Consider the following 22,198-nt stretch of genomic DNA (forward strand, 5'->3'; position numbering starts at 1 on the left):
TCGTTTGGTTCCCTTGTTGACTTAGAGGTCCTCCACTGCCAGAACCAGTGGAGCTCCGCAGGACTGTGTCTCCCTTGGCGCTGCTGCACTCCGTTCACCTTGGCATCACCAGATATCCTCCTATCCAGTCCTAAACGCTGCCAATCTGCTGCTGGAAGAGGTCTCCTCCTCTCCCCATGGTGGTTCTCTGTGGGATTGCCTCTGCCACCGGTCTTGCTTCCCGCTCCAAGTACTTGGAGTCCCATGAAGTTTGAACTGATTTTAAGACACATTTTTGAACATTTGTATTTAAAATACAATCACCATAAACATCAGATGTTTCATATGTTCTAGGTTCACCATGTACACATGAAGACTGAATAGGGGTTTGTTTAAATCAAGTGGCTTTCGGAGTTTCACAATTAGATAGTTCTGAATATTTTTTTATTTTTTTATTGTTCATTTATAACATGCTTAATACCAGCAAGTGGTTTCTAATCGTGGGATCGGGATTCAAACCTGTGTTGCAACCCGTTGTCTTTCTTCCAAGACAAACATGTTTCCCCTGAGCTATCCTTCCTCCTAATGACAGCAGGCCATTAAAAACTCTTGAATTGAGGGATCTTCCTCACAAGCAAGAAATGTATACTGACTCCTGTTGGAGTCACCACTCTGCCCTAACATACATGTTCTCCCATGCGATCCACCTGCAGAGTACCATCACCAGGGTCAGAATCAGGTAGTGGCTGCCTTCCCCTGGCCACATGGGAGGAGGCATTAGTCTGGGGATCAGTGATGACTCCGCAGGATTCATCACAGTGCCCTCCCAACTACCCCTTTTCTCCTCTTGAGTAGGACTGGCTCTGGCCACCATGGTAGCCCTCCCACGCCAAGCTCAGCGGGTGTCCCATCCCCAGTTTGACAGGGTCAGACTGTGGACCCTTTCACAGTTACTATAAAACAGCCCACGGCTCGGCAGTAGGTTTATCAAATTGGATTTGAGATGGGAAGGAGTACAAGCAAGAATTATAAGGCTGGGGTAGGTCATGTTCGCAAGGGAGCTGTTCTGGCCGTCCTATGTACCATCTCGACCTGCAGATGCAAGAGTACTTAAGTAAGACTGTACAAGCCATTGAGACCAGATGAGAGAAAGAGATACTGGTGGTGACTGGGAGCTATACCTCAGATACCGTAAGAGACCAGAGGAGATTAATATTTAAGAGCATTCTGAGATCTATAGCTCACACACTATGAAAGACCAACTGAGAAAGATATAGAAGAGCTTGCTGAGAACTACATTTTATATACTTTGCGAGGCCAGACGAGGAGGTTAGCTCAATGGCCCATGACGTCAACTCACTACTAGAGGGTGAGGATATCTAATCCTGTCATGGGCAGTAAGTAAACGGGGACAAATTTCTGCTGGCGTGCATGTGCTAAAAGGTATTCCCACTAGTCCAGGAAGGTCAATATATTTTACGTTAATAAAAAAAAAAAAATGAATAGAACATTTACTTCAAAAACTATGTTTAAACTGTTAAAGATAAAATAGTGAGGAAAGCAGGAACAAAAGTTAAAGCGTAATTCAACCTTGATACTGTAACAACACACTTTACACCAGTAAAGAAACAATTCAGGACATCAATCTATCTATACATATAAAAGTCAAAATGTGTTTGATTGTGGCAGGATTTGTGGCAAAGCGTTGTTCCTTATAAAATTCCACACCGTTCCACCAATCTGCACCAAATTTTGCATAGTTACCCGTTAGGATCCTCTGGACATTACTAGCAAAATGACATGTGGACATCCCACCCCTTCCCCCAGATTTCAGCACCTTCACACATGAGATGGTTGCCTGAAATCGGTGAAACATCAATGTGCTCGTAGAAGGATCGTCCCGATATGAGGAACAAAACACAAGGTCCAGGCCCTAGGATGCACGGTTTCCAAGATATTTGCACTGCAATGCACTGCAACAAACTGCATCATGCCAGGGTGAGGCGACAGGTGCGGAGAGAGCACAGGAGGTCACAGTATGCAGCAGCACACCAACTCTCGCCTCCCCCCAACATCATCTGCTCCGGGGTATGTCAGCCAGCAACACGTTCCGATTCTCAGTGCAGTTTACTTCAGGGTGCAAAGCACATCAAGTGATAAGCGAATCAGAACAGCGACCTACAGGATCAGTGTTATCATGTCTGTCTACAGAACCCGTTTGGAGAACGGTCACTTCTGCTACTAATACATACATTAAATGTTTCAGAAATGGCAAACAAGAATGAAGAGATAACTAAAGGAGACATAGTGGGTGAGAAAAGGTGTTGCTGGGAATGCTGATAGGAAATCGAGAGGAGAAAGTGGGCAGGAGATGGATGAATGCGAGAAGGGGAAATGGAAGTTAACAAAGAAAAATTGGCACTTGGTGGAGGAAGATGTGGAAGAACATTTGAAAGTGAATAAATCATTATAAGAAGTAGATATTCAGAAAGAGTAGAAAGGGAAAGACTTGAGATTGGAGAATGGGTGTATCGAGGACAGTGTCTGAAGGGTTTAACAGAAGTTTTAAATGAGGGTAACTATAACTTACTCAACGTGCTCTCATACCCATTATGTTTTTTATTTGTTGAATGTTTTCAAAGATATCATTTATCATGCTTTTCTTCTATTTTAGTTAAGGCCATGACTGTAGTGTCATTATAAAATTAATTGAAGATGGTGTCATGCATTGAGCTGAAAGGACAGTGCCCATTGAATCAGAGTTCCCATTGCCACATGTGAAATGACTTTGGTTCTTTCAAAGTATCTTTAACTTCCTTTTGCCCTAATTCAGTTGCATTATTGCATCTATACATGTACAGTTCATTTGATATTATCCATCATGTTTGCAAGACATGTTAGTGAGTGTCTTGCTGTGACTCTTGAGGATCCACACTTATGGACATAATCCATTTTCTGGTGGGATGTATCTGTGGATTCTTCGTTGTTTGATCTCATATTTGCTGCATCTTCATGTATGGAAGATGAGCGTGGTATACACGTTTACATGCCAGAAATCATCTGCATCCTGGAGAAGAAGATGATTGGTAATTTGCTATGTAGCCAGCTGCTAGAATCTTCGTTTACGAGTACAAAGTCTGCGTTTTAGGGGTTGTGCACATATAGTACAAAGGACAACATTGATGTAGACGTTTGTTTATGGGTTCCCATTTCAGGTTCCTTAGGGACCACCAGTCTTCAAACTGGGCTTTCTTTTTTCAGGCAGTGATGCCACCATCCTTAAGCGAGATTTAAATCCAAAATTGGTGAACATTTGCTCGGAGAGATTCTAACTGAATGACTTGGCTGGGAATTTCCACCTTGCGTGTCCTGGGATAATTGCAGATTCTAGTCACAGAATTGACCCTGTTTAAAAGTAAACAGATTAGAAAAGGAAATTACATATACCATAAATAAAATAGATTTTTACGAGTCCACAAGTGACCCCTTTATTCCCCACCAAAAACCTAGAATAGTCTGGCTTCTGATGTGAATGATATCTCCTATCTCACCGCCGTCATTTTACCGCATTCGTTGAAGGAGCATTTTACCATATTTTACTGCAGCATTTTTATGGGGGTATGGAGTCAGCGGGTAGCAAAATAGGGGGCAAAGTGGTTGGGGATAAAGAGAGGTGGTAGACAGAAGTTATGGGGGCTACACTCCCATAAAGATGGTAAGAATAATGTGGTAAAACGCAGTAAAATATTCACTGCAGTGAGTTGTCACAGATCCAATGTAAATTATGGTTTACATGTCAACTCCAAATATGGACTACAACAATTCCTATAGATGCATTGATGTTTCAAACGAGAATCATATTAAGGATTTGAAGCAAAGGCCCACATTTGTTATACAATGTTTTACAGCATATTTAGTTAATAATGTCTTCAAACATCTAAGCTTCTGTATAATCTTTAACATGGAGGAAAGCTAGTGTTATCAGTATTGAACGTTTGCTTTCATGAGGATATTGCTGGTCCTGAATGTCTTATCAACTTGGGAAAACTGCAGTGTGCCACAAACAATGTTTCACAATGCTTTTGATTTCTAAAAGCAAACAAAAATACAATTCCTTGGCAGTTACTGCGTATTTCTAGTTGCATTTCGAAGCTGGAGCAAACGAAAACAATGAAGATGTGAGTATGATATGATATATGTCATTTATAACGCCCCTGTACACAAGTGTTTCTTAATAAGTCGCACTGATGCTTAAATACATCTCCTTTCTTTTTTAGGTGGCAAATGAATTGAAGATGTATACCCAGGTAGGGTTTGACACTTATTTACTCACTAAAATCAAAGTAAAATGCATATTTTGTCAAACTGGGTAGTTACATCATAGACTGCACAGTGCAAACAGTCAACGTTTGCTCACAATCCACAGACCTTCAATTCCTAGATTCGCCCTTCACAAGAGCCAGCCGGATGCTCGTGTGTGCATTCCTGTAGCCATAAGAGCAGCTGGGAACACACTCATCTCCTGTAAATGCATTGGTTATCGTGCCCCGAGTGAAGCAAGGAGGAGGCCTGCAGGGGACAGCACTGCTCCACTGTGAGTGTGAGCATGAGTCAGGAGCATGCGCATTTCTATTGTGTCAGCCTTACTTGACGCAGGTGAAAGCTGCCTGTGGGATGTGCCAACCAGAATTGAGCCGTGGATTTTGGACTTATGGCCGCTTATCCTCTGGCGGCCCTGACCCCCTAAGCTCCTTTATGACACCCTGATTTGCGCACATTCACATTTGTTTCAGACACACTAATTGGCGGCTGGTGCAACCATTTTGTGAATCTAGGTAAGGCATGCATGGCATTAGGATAAATCACAGGTCTGATTGTCCCCACTTTAATACGGCTGATGTCAAAACATTTCAGGTGTGGAATAATGGGTTGTAAGTTTTGGTTGTACAGCAGAGATCCAAAGGTAGTATTACAGAAACGTTGCATTAGTGCAAGGGGCAGTTCGCTCTGGGGAAAATATTGCCCTACTGCAAAAAAGATATCATTTCATTGCATTTTTGCACCAGGGTAATGTTTGCGCTAGTCGTAGTCCTTTGTACTAGTGCAATAATGCATTGAAAGAAGTTCCTTGCACTGCAGAATGTTTTGCTCTCGTGCCCTCTAATGTGCATTTTGATTACAAAAAAATTCAATAGGCCTCCTTTTATCTAATAAACAAGATAACACATTGCAGTAAAACGTGTCCTGGGTACTCTGCCCTGTTCCACAGATGTTTACTATATACACTTTACTGGCTCCATGGCTCCATGTGGAGGTGTATAGGAAGGAGGCAGCTGTGGTGGGCATAGATTATACAGGCCTAGCAAATTCTTAAAAATCCCATTAAACCTGCAGGGCAAGTTCCTTAGTTTATATACTCGACCTAACGGAAATGCGCTCACCTCATGGTGACCGGTGACACCATGTTTAACAGTGCTTCCTTTAAAATGGTGCATTTCACAATAAGCAAACTTCATATTTGGTGCAGTGCTGTCACGAGAATGCCAGCCATTCACATTGAAACATTAATTTGCCATTTACTGCAAAGTTTGTTTGCAGTAAATGGCAAATGAAAGTTTCAAACATCTCCATACTCACCAGCAAGGTCAAGTACCATGCAAGTGGTATTCGCCCTTCATAAAATCTCCTCGCCAAAGTGAGTGGGCTAGTAGATCTTGCAAGCCCTGTTATAATAGGAGGTTATGTTTCCTAATGCAAATTGAATGAGTGATTTCCCTGGTTTTAGCTGTAAGGTTGGATAGATTGATGAGTTCCACTGTTGAACTTCATTAATTTCCCAGCATATTAGATACCCCACTCCAAAGAGCTAAATGAAGCGTGAAACGTCTGCCACTATTGAACAGTTTTTGGAAAGGTCTGCCAACAGTGCACATTTAAAGTGTACCAGCCTTCAATTTGTGAGAACTAATGTTTCTTTAGGGAATATGGGCATACCTTCCGCTCCACCCTGTGACCCCATCCTGTGGCAAACCCTAGATGTAGCAAAAGAGAGGATGTTCAAAATACAGATTTTCACAGAACAGATTTACTGGCTTCTGCGTAGCAAAACAAAGAAAGCCATTCAGTAAGGAAGCTTTGACCCCCAAATGACCACTAAGAAAATCTATTAAGCTTTCTTGTCAAATTCGTAGGGGGACCCCACAAAGAGTAGGCCCAATCTAACTGAATAGCTTGAAAGACCCTGTTGCCGGGCCGGCCTGATTCCGGATCACCTTATTATCCCATTTTGTAATCTTCATACTCTGTTTTTCCAGAGTCTGGCAATTCATGATGCACAGACATCGAATCCCTAGGCTTCCTCTGGGTCAGAGTCATGTCCCAGTATCAACATGTGAGTAACCTCACCAGGCTGGTTGGTACGTGACTGAGCATAACTGTTTACTGGAAGTATTAATAGTTTTTGGAGTACAGTAGTGACTGTTGCTGGTGCAGTTGAGTCTCTAGGAAGGGCCGGGCAGACTCATTCCATTAAGCCTGTCCTCACATCCTTTACTCTTCCCTGGACTGAGCAACAGGTGGCCAAATGTAATAGTACTCAATAGCCTCAGAAGGATGAAGTGCTGATTAGGCTCTGCCAAGATTTGAACTTGAAAAGTTCAGGCAGGCACATTTCACAGTTCAGCATTTAACACACTGAGCTATACATTTAGTGCAGATAAAAATAAACATTTATCTTATTTGCACTGCACCTTCTCCTGACCCCTTTTCCCTCCAGTCCCGTTTCAATACAAAATATGACAAACTGAATTAGGTGCTATATTAATTAGAAATGTAATCCCCACAGTTAAGCATTACCAAAAGTTATGGGTATGCAAATTTAAGGAGAAATGTCTTAATGTTAGCATCAATAATTACATACAAAGGCTCAGAGTGATGTCATAGTCTTAAATCAGTATTGTCAGTGCTGATTTAAGTGTGACTGCTGAGATTCTAACTAAACATCAAACATACCCCTACAAAAATCATATCCTAAGCAGTTTCTTTGCTTTGATGAGACATGTACTTATCTAATTAGTTTATGCTTTTGGGTGGCACCTGCGCCATCTATAAGCTGAAACTATTGCGTTAGAGTACAAATAGGGAAAAATGCATATGAGGAGGGACAAACAGCTTGTAGGTGTTGTTTGGTTATGTGCCCACCCATTGACCTGACTGCCCATGGCCATGCTAATCCCTATGGTAATTCCCACACAGTTCCCGCCCCTTCCCGCCTAAAACACCTCTCATGGGCACTTTTTGTGCTCCCTTTAATTAAGCCTTGCCATTAAACATTTCACTTGATGTGCCTGCCAGTTTTTTTCCAAAGCAGTCTTCTGAGAGTTAAGGACTTAATTGGAGCCGTAAAGGTGCTAGTGGTGTTATAAAAATGTCATAATCAGGTCCGCCTTCAGCCACTCGATTTATAAGCACTATGTGTGTCTGTCACTGAAGTCCTGTTGAAACAATCATTGGCAAGGATAACTGTGTTGGCATGTGTATTTGTATTAGACGTATGCCAGGCACAGCTATTAAATGCCCAGGTTCCTGCACCATTTTGCACCTGCTACCATCAATGGCCAGTTAATACTACTATGTCAGTGCCTGGCAAATGTCTTTCCTTTGCCTACACAAAAGCCCAAACTGTTTGTCAATGCTTGTTTAAATATGTCCTGCATGGTGTCCAGTCATTTGATCGAATACAAAGGATCGAATGACAAAAAGTTCGAGTCAAAAGGATCGAAAAACAATTTTTTTGAATGGATTCTTTTTAGGTTTCTTTTAAAAAAAATGTATATAGTTAAAAAAATGTTTTTTTTAAAGAAAACGGAGGTTTGCGCCCCATAATAAAATGCATTCGACCCTTTTTTTTCTCGGTGCTTTTGACTCGAAAAAATGGCATTCGATCCTTTGTATTTCGACCCTTTAGCCTATAACCGTCCTGCATACGTCTTGAAGAAATAAAAACTATTTGGGGACCACTGCCCTTTCAAAAAGGCTGGACCTACCATTAGCCTTTTATAATTGTTGTTTATGGGACTTGGTTTCCTGGAAACCACATTTTTACAATTGCATCCTCTTAGTTATGATATTGCATTCATTTCATTAACAGCTCTCTGTTTGGAGCACACCTTCTCTTAGGACAAATGGCGGATTGATTGATTACATACATGTATAAAGCAAACACTTTCGCGTGAGGTCACATGCTATTGCACTTTTTGTGTGTACGGATGAGTGAATGAGATAGATATTTGTTCATCAACGTGCATGAAGAAGCCTGCCATGTCACATGCTTGTGTCACAAAAGGGTCGGTTTATTTGGGTTATCCTGGTTGTCTCAGTCCTTGATGTCTGTGTAAAAGGACTAAAGGTAGCTTAGGATTCTGGCTGCAGGTAAACACATCATCCTTGGGAACCATAGAATCTACAAGTGTACATAAATAGATCATCCAAACCTGTCCAGGAGAGCTCTTCTCCCCTTCGCCAGGACTACTCTACCTGGCATTACCATTTAGTCTTACTTATACCCTGTAGCTAGGTATAGAATTAGGAATAGGTGATTCATGTATTCCATTAATGAGCCAATCACAGGTTTGCCACTCAGCAGGATTCAGGAAATGTGGACTAGATGTGAGGTGTGTCCAACCTCTAGCAGTGGCCATTGGGTCTCTCCCATCTCAAGTATTCTGACCATCTCAGAGAAATACATATGGGGCAAGTGTCACAGAGGCTCAAATCAAACATTTAAACTGGAATCTCACAATCAGTCTTTAATCAGTGGTACTTGAGAATGAGGAAGAAAAAAAGAGACCACTTCTTACGTGACCAATACTGTGACTGCAGGATCCTAATTACATCTTTTTTCCAGCTAAACCTGGGAAAGTTCATCTGTGAACAGAAGCCCATATGGTTCAACCCAACTGCAATAGATCATCCAGATTCTAAACAGAAGTGGTGGGAAGAATATTGTCAATTTTTTTGATCCACAATAGGCCCACAGAAAAGTAGTTGTTATGTTTCCAACCTAGCCCAACTCAGACAATCAGACAACAGGGATTTCAGGAAAAAAGAGGAAGATGAGGATTCTTTTTTTTAAATAAATACAGCACCTTTATCCAAAGCGTTTTATATTAGCAAAAACATGAAGTGGAAAACACAATGAAAAATTCTACATTTGCAACAAGAAAGTATAACCAGAAGACATCAAGAGTAACCCTCAATATATAAAAAAGGAAAAGCCTAGGATATCATTTAGACAAACCAGTAGGTAACAAATATTCCTTTTTTGATTTTTAAAATGAAGGAAGATTAGAAGAAGACCAAATATGCGCTGGTAGAGAATTCCACAATCTAGGAGGCACATGCTAAAAGGAATGAAAGTGTGAAGAAGCACAAAGTGGAGGATACATAGTGAGAAGAAACTGGAAAGCAGAACAAATTAATCAGGTTTGTTGATAAAGAGAACTAAGACTGCATAGATAGCCAAGTGATAGAGAATTAAACTCAACCCTAGCAAGTATAGAAAATCAGAGAAGCTGGGAGACACAGAAGATGACAGATTTAGCAAAAAAAGAATCTGAGCAGCGTAATAAAAAAAAATAGGCGGCAAAGTGTTTCCAATATAATGTGTGCAACAACAGGTAGGTCTGGAGAGAACCAGCATTTAGAATAATAGTTTAGTAGCAGAAACGGTAAGCAGATGGAGAATCTTATCAATATTATACAATTGAAAATAATAATCCCAAACCACTGTTCAAATATGATGCTGGCAAAAGAAGTTAGTCTAAAATAATGATACCTAAATTACAGGCAGACTTTGAGAGAGGCAGGGATAATGGTGGAAATAGAAATGCAGAGGAGGGTACAAAAGCAGAAGCTGGAAAAAAATTGAATTTCATATTTTGGGGATTTAAACAAAGTAAATGCAAAGCATCAAGGAGTTAATAGCAGTTACACAACCGGACAATACTGATGAAGTGCATCAGTAAAGGAAGGAAAAGAAAAGAAAATCCAAGTATCATCTGCATAGAAATGGGCAATAAAGTTCAAATCCAGTATGGGAGATAAGTGGACTAGTACAGAATACAAAAAGAAGAGGCCCTAAAACTGAGCCTTGAGGAACCATGAGAAGAATAAAATGAGAACATTAATTTGTTCCTTTCCAAGACAACGTGAATGATCATTTATGAAGACAGGATAAAAACCATTCAAGAATAGATCCAAAGAAAACAAAGAAGAAAGAAAACAAAGCAGAGTAGAATGGTCAACAGGGTCAGAAGTGGTACTGGGGTCCAAACAAAAGAATATCAATGACATTTTATGAAGCCAAGAGTTCAAAATAAAGTCTAAGATGAATAAAAGAGGGGTCTGCGTAGAATATCCAAGATGAAAGCCAGACTGAAAAGGAGAGAGCAAACTATCCTAATTAAGATATGATAAAAGTTGTGCATGGAAAAGCACTGGCAAACGGCTAGAACAATAATACAAAACGGATATAGGATGATAATTAGAGAGGTCAGAAGAATCCAGCTTGCACCATTTTTAACAGAATGACCGGTGTATTCTTTTTAAAAGTATGCTGGGAGATGCCAATTAGAAACAAAACATTGACAAGACAGAGAAGGAGAAAGTGAAGGAACAAAAGATTTTATTAAGAAAGCAAGTGTAGAATTTGAGGGAGTCACTGTTGCATTCGACCAAGCAACAAGTTGGACAACCTTAAAGCAGAGAAAATGAAGACAAAGAATAATTGCTAAAAGTTTTAAGAGAGATGGTAAGTACACGATTCAGACTTTGATTAAATGAAAATCTAGTATCAGCCACATTGCTGATGAACTAATGGAGGAATTGGTTGCTGAGTCCAGTGGAGGAATAGTTAATATATTTAATGTAGAAAAAAGTTGCCTAGGAGAAGACACTTGAGATATAATAAGATATTAAGAATAATTTGGTTTAACATTTCTGTGTGAAGCAGAAAAAGAGGTAAACACACCTGAAAAAGATGAGAAATTCATAGGTGACTAGTGCTTTTCCATCAGTGTACAGATCTTTGAAGTTAGAGAATTATAAAATCAAGGACAAGGCTGCTTACATTTGGGAGTAAAAGGTACATAAGGAGTCAAGTGAAGATTACATAGCTGATTAAAAAATATGAACACATGAATTAACATCAGCTGAAGGGTTGCAAGGGTATATCAAATTGATCAACTAGCAAGGTAGTGTATAGACCATAAAGATCCCAACGAAAACCAGTAGTGTTACATTTAATGACAGATCGCTGAGGTAGACAAGGAATAGATAATGTAGAGGATATTAAAAAATTATTAACAGAAGGTATAAATGTTATGCTTAAAAAATCAAGACTAGAAATCTCAGATGATGTAAAGATAAGATCTACAGTGCCACCATTAATAAGTAGATGGAGACGAAAGAAGCGAAATATTATAAGAAATAGTAATTAATAATAAAGTAGCGAAAGAAGAATCCGATTGGCAATGATGAATATGTAAGTTTTCAACTACAGGAAAGGTTCAATGGAGACAGAAACGCTTGAAAGCAGAAACTCAAATTCTTCATAAAATCTTCAAGTGGTACAGTGGTCAATGATCAAAATAGCCGAAGAACAATTTGTTAGAACAGAGAATGTAACCAAAGGAATAATAGGCAGAGAAAGCCTGTGTGCACTTGTCAGCCAATAAGGTTGGAATAATACGCCAACACCCCCCAACAATGCTACATACCCAGTAGTGCTTGCAAAAATAGATACAGAGGAAGTAAGTACAGCTTGAGGAGCAGTTCCATCTGGATGTCAACAGGCTTCAACAAAACAAAACAAAGAGAACCACAAAGAAAATAATACATTCAGAATTAATTCAGTTTTAGAGAAAATAGATCTAGCAATCCATGGACCAAAATTAAAAGAACAAGAAAGCAAGTATGACTGTAAAGCGATGTACAAGATTTTAATGATCTATCGTACATTACTGATGTCCATTATTATGGTTGGTTGTTAACACTGGATTGTTCATAGATGGTATTGTGTTAAGAATGGCAATGGTGTGTCATTTGTTATTTCTTTATCAATGTGGCCACATGATGGGAACCATTCCAGTGTACAATGCCTACTCTTACGTCATTTCCCCATTCCTCCACACTGCATGGGCGTCCCTTCCAGGGGACGGTAGACGGAACCTTTTTCACCAGAAAAACCTTCTTCCCCTTTAAATTTAGAGGCATGCAGGGGTGCGGCCCTGGGAGCATGCGCTACCCTGACTTTGCCCTCCAGCGCCACTCCTCAGTCCCCTTTTCCATGTCGGCGGGAACGGGCCGAATTCACCAGTGCTCCTGGGTTTGGCTTAAGCCATGTAATTCCACACGTGGATACCTCTGCTTCTGTCTTCTTTGTCTTTTATCATACAGGTACTCGGTCCTCAGGTGTCACGCTCCTCCCCGGCCATGTCGACTTCCAAAGGGTTCAGCAGGTGTCCATCCTGCGACGGGCTCTTCCCAACATCAGACCCCCACGCCCTCTGCCTATGTTGCCTTGGCCCAGACCACGGTTGGCAAGCTTGTACAGCGTGCAACGCCATGTCATCGAGGTCTCTGAAGAACAGACTAGTCAGGTGGAGGGAACTCTTTCAGAAATCGCCTCCAGAGGACCACAAGGACTTCATTAAACATCGATCCAGGCCCAAGGTAGGGCCTCTATTCTCCATCGCACCCCACAAGGGAGACTCCTTCCCAAGGATTCACCCGCACGGGAGGGACCGCTCAGGTTCTCGTACCAGCACGTGCATCAAGACTGCTCCAGCTACCGGCCTACAGGCCGAGGGATCCTCGGATCCTTCCAGTGATAGTGTTGAGGGACTGGAAGGTTCTTGTACCAGGCTTTCACCCGAGTCGCTACGCCCTTGTACCGGCACTATGTCCGAGGGGCCATGCCCAATTACCAGCAATACGTCCGAGGGGGTGCCTAAACATAGCTCTACTGGCCCCAGGGCCGAGGGTGTCACACCTACCGGGTCTAGGCCCGAGGAGCAGGGTAGGCGTCGAGATCCACACTTAAGAGTCATGGAGGAGGCTGGACCCAGCGAGCCGAGCAAGACAATGCAGGCACGTGGCAGGCAGCTCGACAAAATGGCTGCCATGCCAGACATTAGCACCCGTCCAATGCCATTCCAGGAGTTCGGTGAAGAACGAGTGTCAAGGTGGTACTGGCCTCAACCAGGTACGTGGCCTACAGCCTATCCTTCATTTGCACAGGGTAGGTTCCCGCTGCGTCCATATGGGCAGGGTATGTAGCGGCTCCGGCAGCCACCCGCTACTCCGTCTATATCCCCTACCACCCCACTAGCCTGTGAAGACAGGTTCTTTGAGAGGTTCCTCGGGCTCATGAAGTCTCCTCGGATGGGGGTTATCTTCAGGGATGCCATCAGGGATGTGCTCCCTCCAATGCTTCCAGCACCTCAGGCTCCTCCACCTGTGCCTCCGGCCCCGGCACAGCATTTGCCTCCGGCCCCCCAGCCGATTCCTCAGGTGGTTCTGTACCAGCCTCCTCCACAGCCCTCCGGCTCTGGTCCCGGTACCCCAGCCTCTGGCTCCCGCTACTCCTCCACCGATGCAGGATCCTCCTGACCCCCAGGACATGGATGAGGAGGAGGACCCTGACACGCCCTCATCAGCCAAGGCCTTCTACGAACGTCTTGCAGGGTTGGCAGAGTGCCTGGACCTGCCTCAACCCGAGGTCGAGCAACCAGCAGAGGGGGTCCTCACTGAAGTCCTTCCGCGACGCCCCTCTGCCAAAACGGGAATTCCACTGCAGACCGATGTAGTCTCCCTGGCCAAGAAGCGTTGGCTGAAGCCCCACTCTGTCCAGCCGGTCAATCGACGCCTGGATGCCAAGTACAGGCAGATGGAGGTGATAGCTGCGGCATCACTATACTCCAAGCTTCAGTTGTCCTCAGCCTCTTCCTCTGCGGTGCTGCTAGGCAAGGAGGAGAAGACCTTGGAGGCGTACGGGAAGAAGCTGTATTCCAACGCATCCTTGCATCTTCGTCAGGCCAACGCCAATGCCATACTGGCGGCCGCTAACCAGAAGTTATGGCGGGAAATTGCTGATGTCCTCCCAGAACTCCCTAAGCAGAGCCGTTTCAAGGTGAGACTGGCTGAGGCTAAGCTGGTGGCGCAGGACCTCATGCAGTTCACCGTGGCCCACATTGACACCTCTGAACATGCCATCTGTATCGCCATGGACATGAGAAGGACAGCCTGGCTCTGTGCAACTAAATTCAACCCGGATGTCCAGGAACGCATATTAGATTTGTCATTCGAGGGGCGTGACCTCTTCCACTCCACCACGGACGAGGAGCTGGACAAAAAGAAAAACAGCTCAAAAACGGCTAAGTCTTTATCCATTTTGACAAAGACCACACCCAAATCATACACCCAGTCACAGCAGCGCTCCGACAAGGGGCGTACATATGGAGGGTTCCACGGCTTCCAAGAACGGAGGTCCAGGCAGCCGGACCACTCATTGACCCAGAATCGGTGCAAACTGCAAAAAGGGGGGGGTAAGGGCTTTTTCCAGTCCCCCTCCTCCGCAACAGCCTCTGAGGGAAAGAAAGCATGACACACTGCTCTGGGTCCACGTGTCTCCAGTGTGGGGCAGGCTTGCTCTCCATGTACATTTCTGGTGCCAGAATTTCAAGGACCCCTGGATCCTCCCCGTAGTTTCCACAGGGTACTGTCTACCCATCCCAGCCTCTCCTCCCTCCTCCACTCCCTCCTCCACTCCCTCAAGTTGGGACAGCAACTCTTCTGCCGGAGATTCAGTCGCTCGTCGAGAGCCAGGCCGTAGAGGAAGTCCCAGCATCCCAGCGAGGCTTGGGCTTTTACTCCAGGATTTTCGCCATTCAGAAAAAGAAGCAGGCAGGCCTGAGAGTTGTGCTGTACGTTTCCACCCTCAACATCTGCTTACCTCTACAAAAATTCAAGATGGTTACGCCAGCTTTTATAGCAGAGACATTGTGCAGGGGAGACTGGATGTGCTCCCTGGATCTGAAGGACGGGTACTTAGTCATCCCGATTTGGCAGCCCCATCGTCCTTTCCTCCGGTTCAGGATCATGGGCTACCATTACCAATACAAGGTCCTTCCTTTTGGCCTCAACTCGGCCTCGAGGGTCTTTACCAGACTCATGAATGCGGTGGCAGCCCCCCTCAGGGCCTCTATATCTATCCATACCTCAACGACTGGCTCATCAGGGCTACATCTCCAGAAGCACACTTCCCATGCTCTGATGAACACACTTCACAATCTGGGCTTTCCGCTCAATCTCAAGAAGTCACAGCTGCAACCCACTCAGACTCTGACCTTCTTGGGCCTCATCTGGGACACGTACTCCGAGAAGGTGTATCCGTCGGAGGACATGATCACAGCCATCCAAAGGGCCACTACACACTTCCTCAGTTGAGAGGTTACCTCAGCCTGGTGGTACCAGCACCTCCTGTGTCTCTTGGCAGTGGTCTTGTTATCCGTCCCCCCACACGAGACTCAGGATGAGAAGGATACAGCTGCACTTCACAGCATCATGGAACCAGGAGCGGGGCTCTCAATCCGAGATGATCCACGTTCCAGCATCTCTCCACTTGGACCTCACATGGTGGTCCATGGACTGCAACCTGCAGACGCGCAAGCCCTTCCGGCCTCCCACCCTGCATGTCACCATCACCACGGACTCCTCTCTTGAGAGTTGGGGAGCCACCCTGGATGATCACTCCATCCACGGCACCTGGAATAGGAGTAGCAAATCAATTGGTTGGAGCTGAATGCCATAGTGCTGGCGCTCAGAGCATTCCTCCCGCTGATCTGGGGAAAGGTTGTTCTCATCCAGACAGACAACTGGACCAGCATGGACTATGTCAACAAACAGGGAGGCACCAGATGCCCTCCACTGTGCAGACTGGCATCAGCATGTGGGAGTGGGCCCTGGAAAACGACATCTACCTCACAGCATTCCACCTTCCGGGGGAATCCAACCTGGAGGCGGACAGGCTCTGCAGGTTGGGAGTGGGCAACTACTAGTGGTAGCTAAATGACCCAGTTATTCAGGAGATCTTCAGCAATGGGGATGCCCCAAATGGATCTCTTTGCCACTTGGAACAACAAGAAGTGCCCTCAGTTTGCCTCTTGGCAAGGGCAGGGCCCCGGCTCCCTAAGCGACGCCTTATGGATTCAGTGGCGTGGCATGACAGCATACGCCTTCCCGCCCACTACGCTGGTTCACAGAGTGATTTGCAAGATCAAGGAGTCTCGCCAGCTCAACGTCATTCTGATAGCTCCATGATGGCCAGCCAGGCCATGGTTCTCGGAGCTGCTCAGCCTCTTGGAGGTGCCTCCAATTCACCTTCCGATACACCCAGAACATCTTCTGGCACAGCAGGGGAGCAGAGTCATCCACTCGACGCCATAGAACCTAGCCCTCACAGGGTGGTTCCTGAGCAGGTAACGCTAAGGCACCTCAGCCTCTCGCAGGCTAATCTGGAGATCATACAGGGCGCAAGGAACAAGGCTACCAGGGCCCAGTATAAAAGTAAATGTACCAGGTTCTGCCACTTGGCAGCCTCCAAGGAAATCGACCCTCTGCAATGCACTTTGGACAATGTGCTCTCCTTCTCGGCTCATCTCGCCCACTCTGGACTGCAAGTGGACACCTGCCGCACGTACCTTGCAGCCATCGGGGCTTACAGGAACCCAGAGGAGGGGGCCTTCTCCTCCTCCAATTCCATTGTCAAGAAACATTTGACGAGGCTCGCAAGACTCTACCCAGCCATCAAGAGGCCACACCTCGTGTGGGACCTGAACATAGTTTTGGGCGCCCTGGCGCACAAACCCTTTGAGAAAATGGCGTCCGCGTACTTCAGGCTGGTCACCATTAAGACGGCCTTACTAGTTGGCCTCACCCCGGTCTCAGAGTCAGCAAAATCCAGGCGCTGGTCGCCTCTGAACCATATACTACCTTTCACCGGGACAAAGTTGTCTTGTAGACACACCCAGCATTTCTGCCTAAGGTGCCGTCTGCTTTCCACTTGAACGAGGAAATAGTCCTTCCTATGTTTTTTGTCGATGCTAAGGACAAGGCACATACAGTTCTGCGCTGCCTGGCTGTCAGGCGTGCCCTGAAATTCTACCTTGACAGGACCAAAGACAAGTCTGACGCTCTATTTGTCAGATTCGGAGGCACAAGACCAGGCTATCAGGCTTCCAAGGCCTCCATAAAATGCTGGATAGTCTCGGCCATCAAAGAAGCATACGAGGGCCAGCACAAGCCTCTTCAGGCAAACATGCATGCCCACGGAGTCAGGGCCAAGGCAACAGCCATAGCACTCCAGCGCCATGTCCCTTGGCAAGTCATAAGCAGGGCGGCCACTTGGGCCACTCTCTTGGCTTTCTGAAAGCATTAATGTTTGGATGCTGGCTCTAGATCCGATGCGGCTTTCGGACAGGTGGTTCTCAGGAGCCTATTTGCTTAAGGAGGGTCTCCTCTCCACCCTGGGGCTACATTCAGTTGTAATCGCCCATGCAGTATGGAGGAAAGGGGACGGGATGTAAGAGTAATTATAAGTTACTAAATTACTCACCGTAGTGACTAATGTATAGTCCCTTTTCCTCCATATGTCCCACCATCCTCCCCCTAATAAATTTGGTGTCATTAGGCAATGTTAAATCTATTGTCGACGCGTCTATGGGGACTGAGGAGTGGTGCTGGAGGGCAGAGTCAGGGCAGCGCATGCTCCCAGGGCCGCATCCCTGCGCGCCTCCAAATTTAAAGGGGAAGAAGGTTTTCTGGTGAAAAAGGTTCTGTCTCCCATCCCTTGAAAGGGACGCCCATGCAGTATAGAGGAAAGGGGACTAAGGACTAAGAGTATGTTAGTCACTACGGTGAGTAACTTATAATTTTTAGCACAGAATGGGCAGCAGCCAACGTTCCCTGTTTTCCAGCCATTGTGACCATCCAAATCTCTGGGAGCAACACCAATTGTAGCCAAGATCTCTAGCAAAAGCCTTTCTAGTAATGATGTCTCCCTACTTAATGGCTCAAATATCTCTCTGGTGTAGGCTCTAATGCTTCAATAGATGCCTGCATTTGATGCTGTTTTGTTGCTGCTACATTGTTTTTCTCACTGTTTCCTTCTAAAGCCAATTGGGGTATCCCCCTTTAGTTTTCATACAAAACTTCCCCTACACTTAGTTTGTCTACCTTCACTTCACCAGACATTTACTTTGTCAAACCTTTACTTCTTCATGCCTTTATTTTGTCTTCACATAGAGAAGGTGGCCATGTGTGTGGTTAAAGTTATCTAAAGATTAGGGTCGGTGGCAAGGAGTGCAAGTGGGCCGAACATGTGGTAAAAAAGAAGGGGATAGAAAGGGTCTCCCCCTGTAATGATGAAGTGAACGCTAAGGTAAGTGACAGACAGGAGAAGTCAAAGTATAGGTAGTGTGGAACTGCAGACCTTGAGGAACAGAATTTTCGTTTTTGGAGTCCGTCTACAGAGCTTTGCTGAGTCAGTCTACAGTGTTTATACAGACTGTATTTAACCTCCTCTTGAAGCAGAGCGTCTGCGGAGTGTTTGCAGAGTGTGAAACTGCATACCTTGAGGAACAGAGTTTTTGTTTTTGGAGTCGGTCTACGGAGCTTAGCTGAGTCTTTCTACAGTGTTTATACAGACTGTATTTAACCTCCACTTGAAGCAGAGATTCTGCTGAGTGTTTGCAGAGAGTTTGCGGGTGTGTGAAGCATTATCAAGATTCACCCACCCTGTGAACCGGATTCAATTGACTTTTACAACGTCTCAATGGACGAGGATTCGGAGCCAACGCATGCACAAAGAAAAAGAAGCAAGGTATGTGCAAGTGCAAGTGCGATATCTAAATCTATGCCTGTCAACGGCGAAAGCGCTCCAGGAAATGTGGTTAGTTTGGGTGGGAGAGGCAAAACCACAAAGAGCTGCAAATTGTTTGACTCTGTTTCAATAAGTGCTAGTTGCTTACAAACTTTCCTGACTATCGCCCCTGGCACCCTCACTGACCTTTCATCCCCGCATTCGCCTTTGCAAGAACTCGCATCCTCCCCGGGATGCGAGTTCAGTGAAATGACACACGGTACACAGGAGGCTTCTGCTGTGGACTCTTCCAGTCCACCCTCTGTGAGTGTGTTGGCGTCTGTCGTTGTAGTGGAACAATCAACGGAGGAGCGTGCCGAAACCACGGTATTCGAATCGGCTTCCCCTCTTGGGAAAAGTTAATTAACAAAATCCCCCTGCAGTGGATTGGGAATGCCCAGTCTCAATATAGTAATCAAGTGCAGTACCTCAGATGACCACTGCAGCAAAACTGAATTTTCTCAATCAGATGAAAAAGCTGTGTGTGGTGAATCTGAGGAGGAAAATATTCTGGCAAATTTCAAAACCTCCGAACCATCAACTACCAAATCACACAACTCTCTTGCAGTTGCCTCACCTGTGAAATTAGGAGTTAGGGAATATAGCCCTCTGTCCATTCTTAAACCACAAATGCTGCATGTCCCTATAACCAAAAGGAAAGGCTGTGACCTTTTAACAGGGTGTACTCCGGAGACCCCCGGCCGGCCCATAGAGCCGAGGTTTTCTCCGTAGTACTTTAAGGAGAGATAGCTGCACCCTTAAGATGGATGCGGGTGCAGATTTGTTACTCCAACACCAATCAATAAGGAAAACTCAATGATTTGGCAAAGGGAGTCCGTTTAATGACAAGTACAGAAAAGGGGGAGTCATGGAAATCAGCAGTGATGCGATCGTCCTTCTCGCTTCAACTCCAACAAACTTCATACAAGTTGTAACATTTATACTCAAAACTCGTCATAATTGACATGTGACACTCAAAAGTTAACATGGAATTCTATTGGTTAGGAAAAGGTAACTTTAATATAGGTACTAATCTGTATATGGTAATGGAGTCAGGGGATTGGGTAAACACCGTCAGGTGGGCATCTAAGCCCTTCCTTCAAGAATGATTACTGTAGACGTCACTAAATGTACGACGTCTCAATGGTTCTACTAACTATAGGACCCTAGATTATTTGGTCCATTGTGATTGGGTTCGCACCAACCCCATGTATAATTTTCTACTTTGCTTAGCAGCACACGGAATGGTCAGCCCGGTGCCTGGTGCCCCTTAATTCACCCGGCCTTCCTTCAATCAATCATCACTTTAGTGGCTATGTGTCAATTAGTTCACTGTGGTTGGCCTCGAAACTGCATCTTCTGTCTGGAAATGTTCTGATATCTCTGCTTGGGAGGCTGCCAAGCGTAGGTGTGAACCCTTGCTTCTCCGTGCTCGGCTCTTTTCTCTCACTCCGTGTATTTGATTTTCATTTCAGCTCACCACCTGCCTACGTCTTCTTATCTTGACCTTCAGAGACAGGATATTCTGCTCTTAGTTTCAATTAGAGGTAGCTACTGTTCGTTCCTTCTATTGGTATGACCGTGGCTCTCCTGGCACGAGTTGCATCTGCTGAGTTTCGATTCAGCCGTTTCTTCTCGTTTTACTAGAACATGAAGCTCTTCTTGTTTGGCCTCTAGTAACCTGGTTTGGTTCCGCTATTGTGCCAAGAAGAAATATACTTGTAGTAAAGTGCTTCATTTGATGTAGATTATGTATAATGACGCTTGCTGCACTACTCTTCTACTAAGCATAGCAAGATGCACTGTTTTCTTAGCTTTCTTGCGGTTCCAAGCATATTTACAAGTGTAAACTAGTTGAATATCTTCGTCTTGCTTACAGCTTGAATTTCTTTAGATTTCAACATCGTTTTTCCACTTTAGGTTCACGATATCTTTATTCATGGGGTTTCGTCTCATGCGTGTCATTCTCGGGTCGTCATTTCTTTCATCTGAATGTCAGTCCGGGCCCTCGTGATGTCACCATTCGTCTTCCATTAAGGCCTTTTTGGATTCTTCTGGGACAGTACTTAGGTCTCATTTGATGGTAGGTTTTTTTTAATGGATACCTTACTGTTCGTGGTTTTCGGGGTATCGGTTCTTCAATAGGTGTTGCTCTTCTGATGAGTACTGGGCAGAGCCCTTCTGCGGCTCTATGCTGGTTTATCTGTTCGTCAAATGTCACATATTTTGGTGTGAACGTTCCTGGTACTTCAAAATGGGCCACTGGAGTGCAGGCTTTATTTGGGACCTCCTCTACACTGCCCCCTCTGGGCGATACATCGACCACTTTCACCTCCACCCTTGGATTCATCTTACTCGATTCTTCTGTATTTATCTTCACTCCATTGCCTGGGTTCATTCCTTCTTCATCTTCTGGGTCTATACATGATGGTTTGAAGAAGTGTCTCTTTGGAGTCCAGATTTTTATTACTCCTTTCAGGCTTCCTGCTGTCCTTACATGTTCGTTTTTATACCATGTCATTAGTTGACATGGTCCATTTGGGCTGCAATAAACCCATCTTCCCACATAATTTCTGTGCTTCCTGGGATAGAGATACTTTGTTCCTTCTGGTGCGTGAATGCTGGCCTTCACAAAGTCAATCATTCCGAGCTTGGAGGTAAGGGAAAAACAATGCCGGTAAAGGATTACCGGCATCGCTTTCCGCTACGGTCTATTCTGACCAACCAGACCGTTATTTACGTCATCGTAAAGTACAATGCCGTAAATAGCGGTCCATGCGCGCGCGACACAACATGGCATGCCGTAAACTGGAGCTGATCACAAGCCCTGCGGACATGCAAACAACGGCCTACTGAAGGGCAAAAAGTATCTTACCGGCATGGAGTAAATAACGGCATCTCCGAGAAGGTGTTAAGAACCCTGAGCAGTGTTACCAAGAGCCACAGGTGCACACAATCAGCACAGGTGTAGGCAATGGAGTCTGGCACAGCACAAAAGGAGCACACCCACACACCACACCCCCTCCCAAACAAGATGATACAATAGTAGTGGCATTACTGGAGCTGGAGGCCCTGCTTGCAAGGCTGCAAGAACAACAACAATAAGAACAACAACAACCACAGCCCCCACCACAGAGGAGACACACGAGGAGAAGGAGGGTGAGACAGGCTCAGCATGCCCTACCAGTACAGCCCCCGTTACCACGCCAGCAGCCCCCAATCCCTTGCATCAGTGTCACC

The 22,198-nt window shown here is 45.0% G+C and overlaps 1 protein-coding gene across 1 annotated transcript in view; it reads left to right on the forward strand.

Annotated features, from left to right (window-relative positions):
* The window catches only part of LOC138453420 (CD109 antigen-like), a 1,060,964-nt gene that overhangs the window by 610,269 nt on the left and 428,497 nt on the right, over positions 1-22,198 (forward strand). Inside the window, exon 16 of the mRNA XM_069606254.1 lies at positions 4,257-4,286. Within this exon, the coding sequence (XP_069462355.1) occupies positions 4,257-4,286 (30 nt within the window). The remainder of the gene's footprint in view (positions 1-4,256; positions 4,287-22,198) is intronic.

The sequence above is a fragment of the Ambystoma mexicanum genome, chromosome 4p (assembly GCF_040938575.1).
Source record: "Ambystoma mexicanum isolate Mex_15411 chromosome 4p, UKY_AmexF1_1, whole genome shotgun sequence".
Lineage (NCBI taxonomy): Eukaryota > Metazoa > Chordata > Amphibia > Caudata > Ambystomatidae > Ambystoma > Ambystoma mexicanum.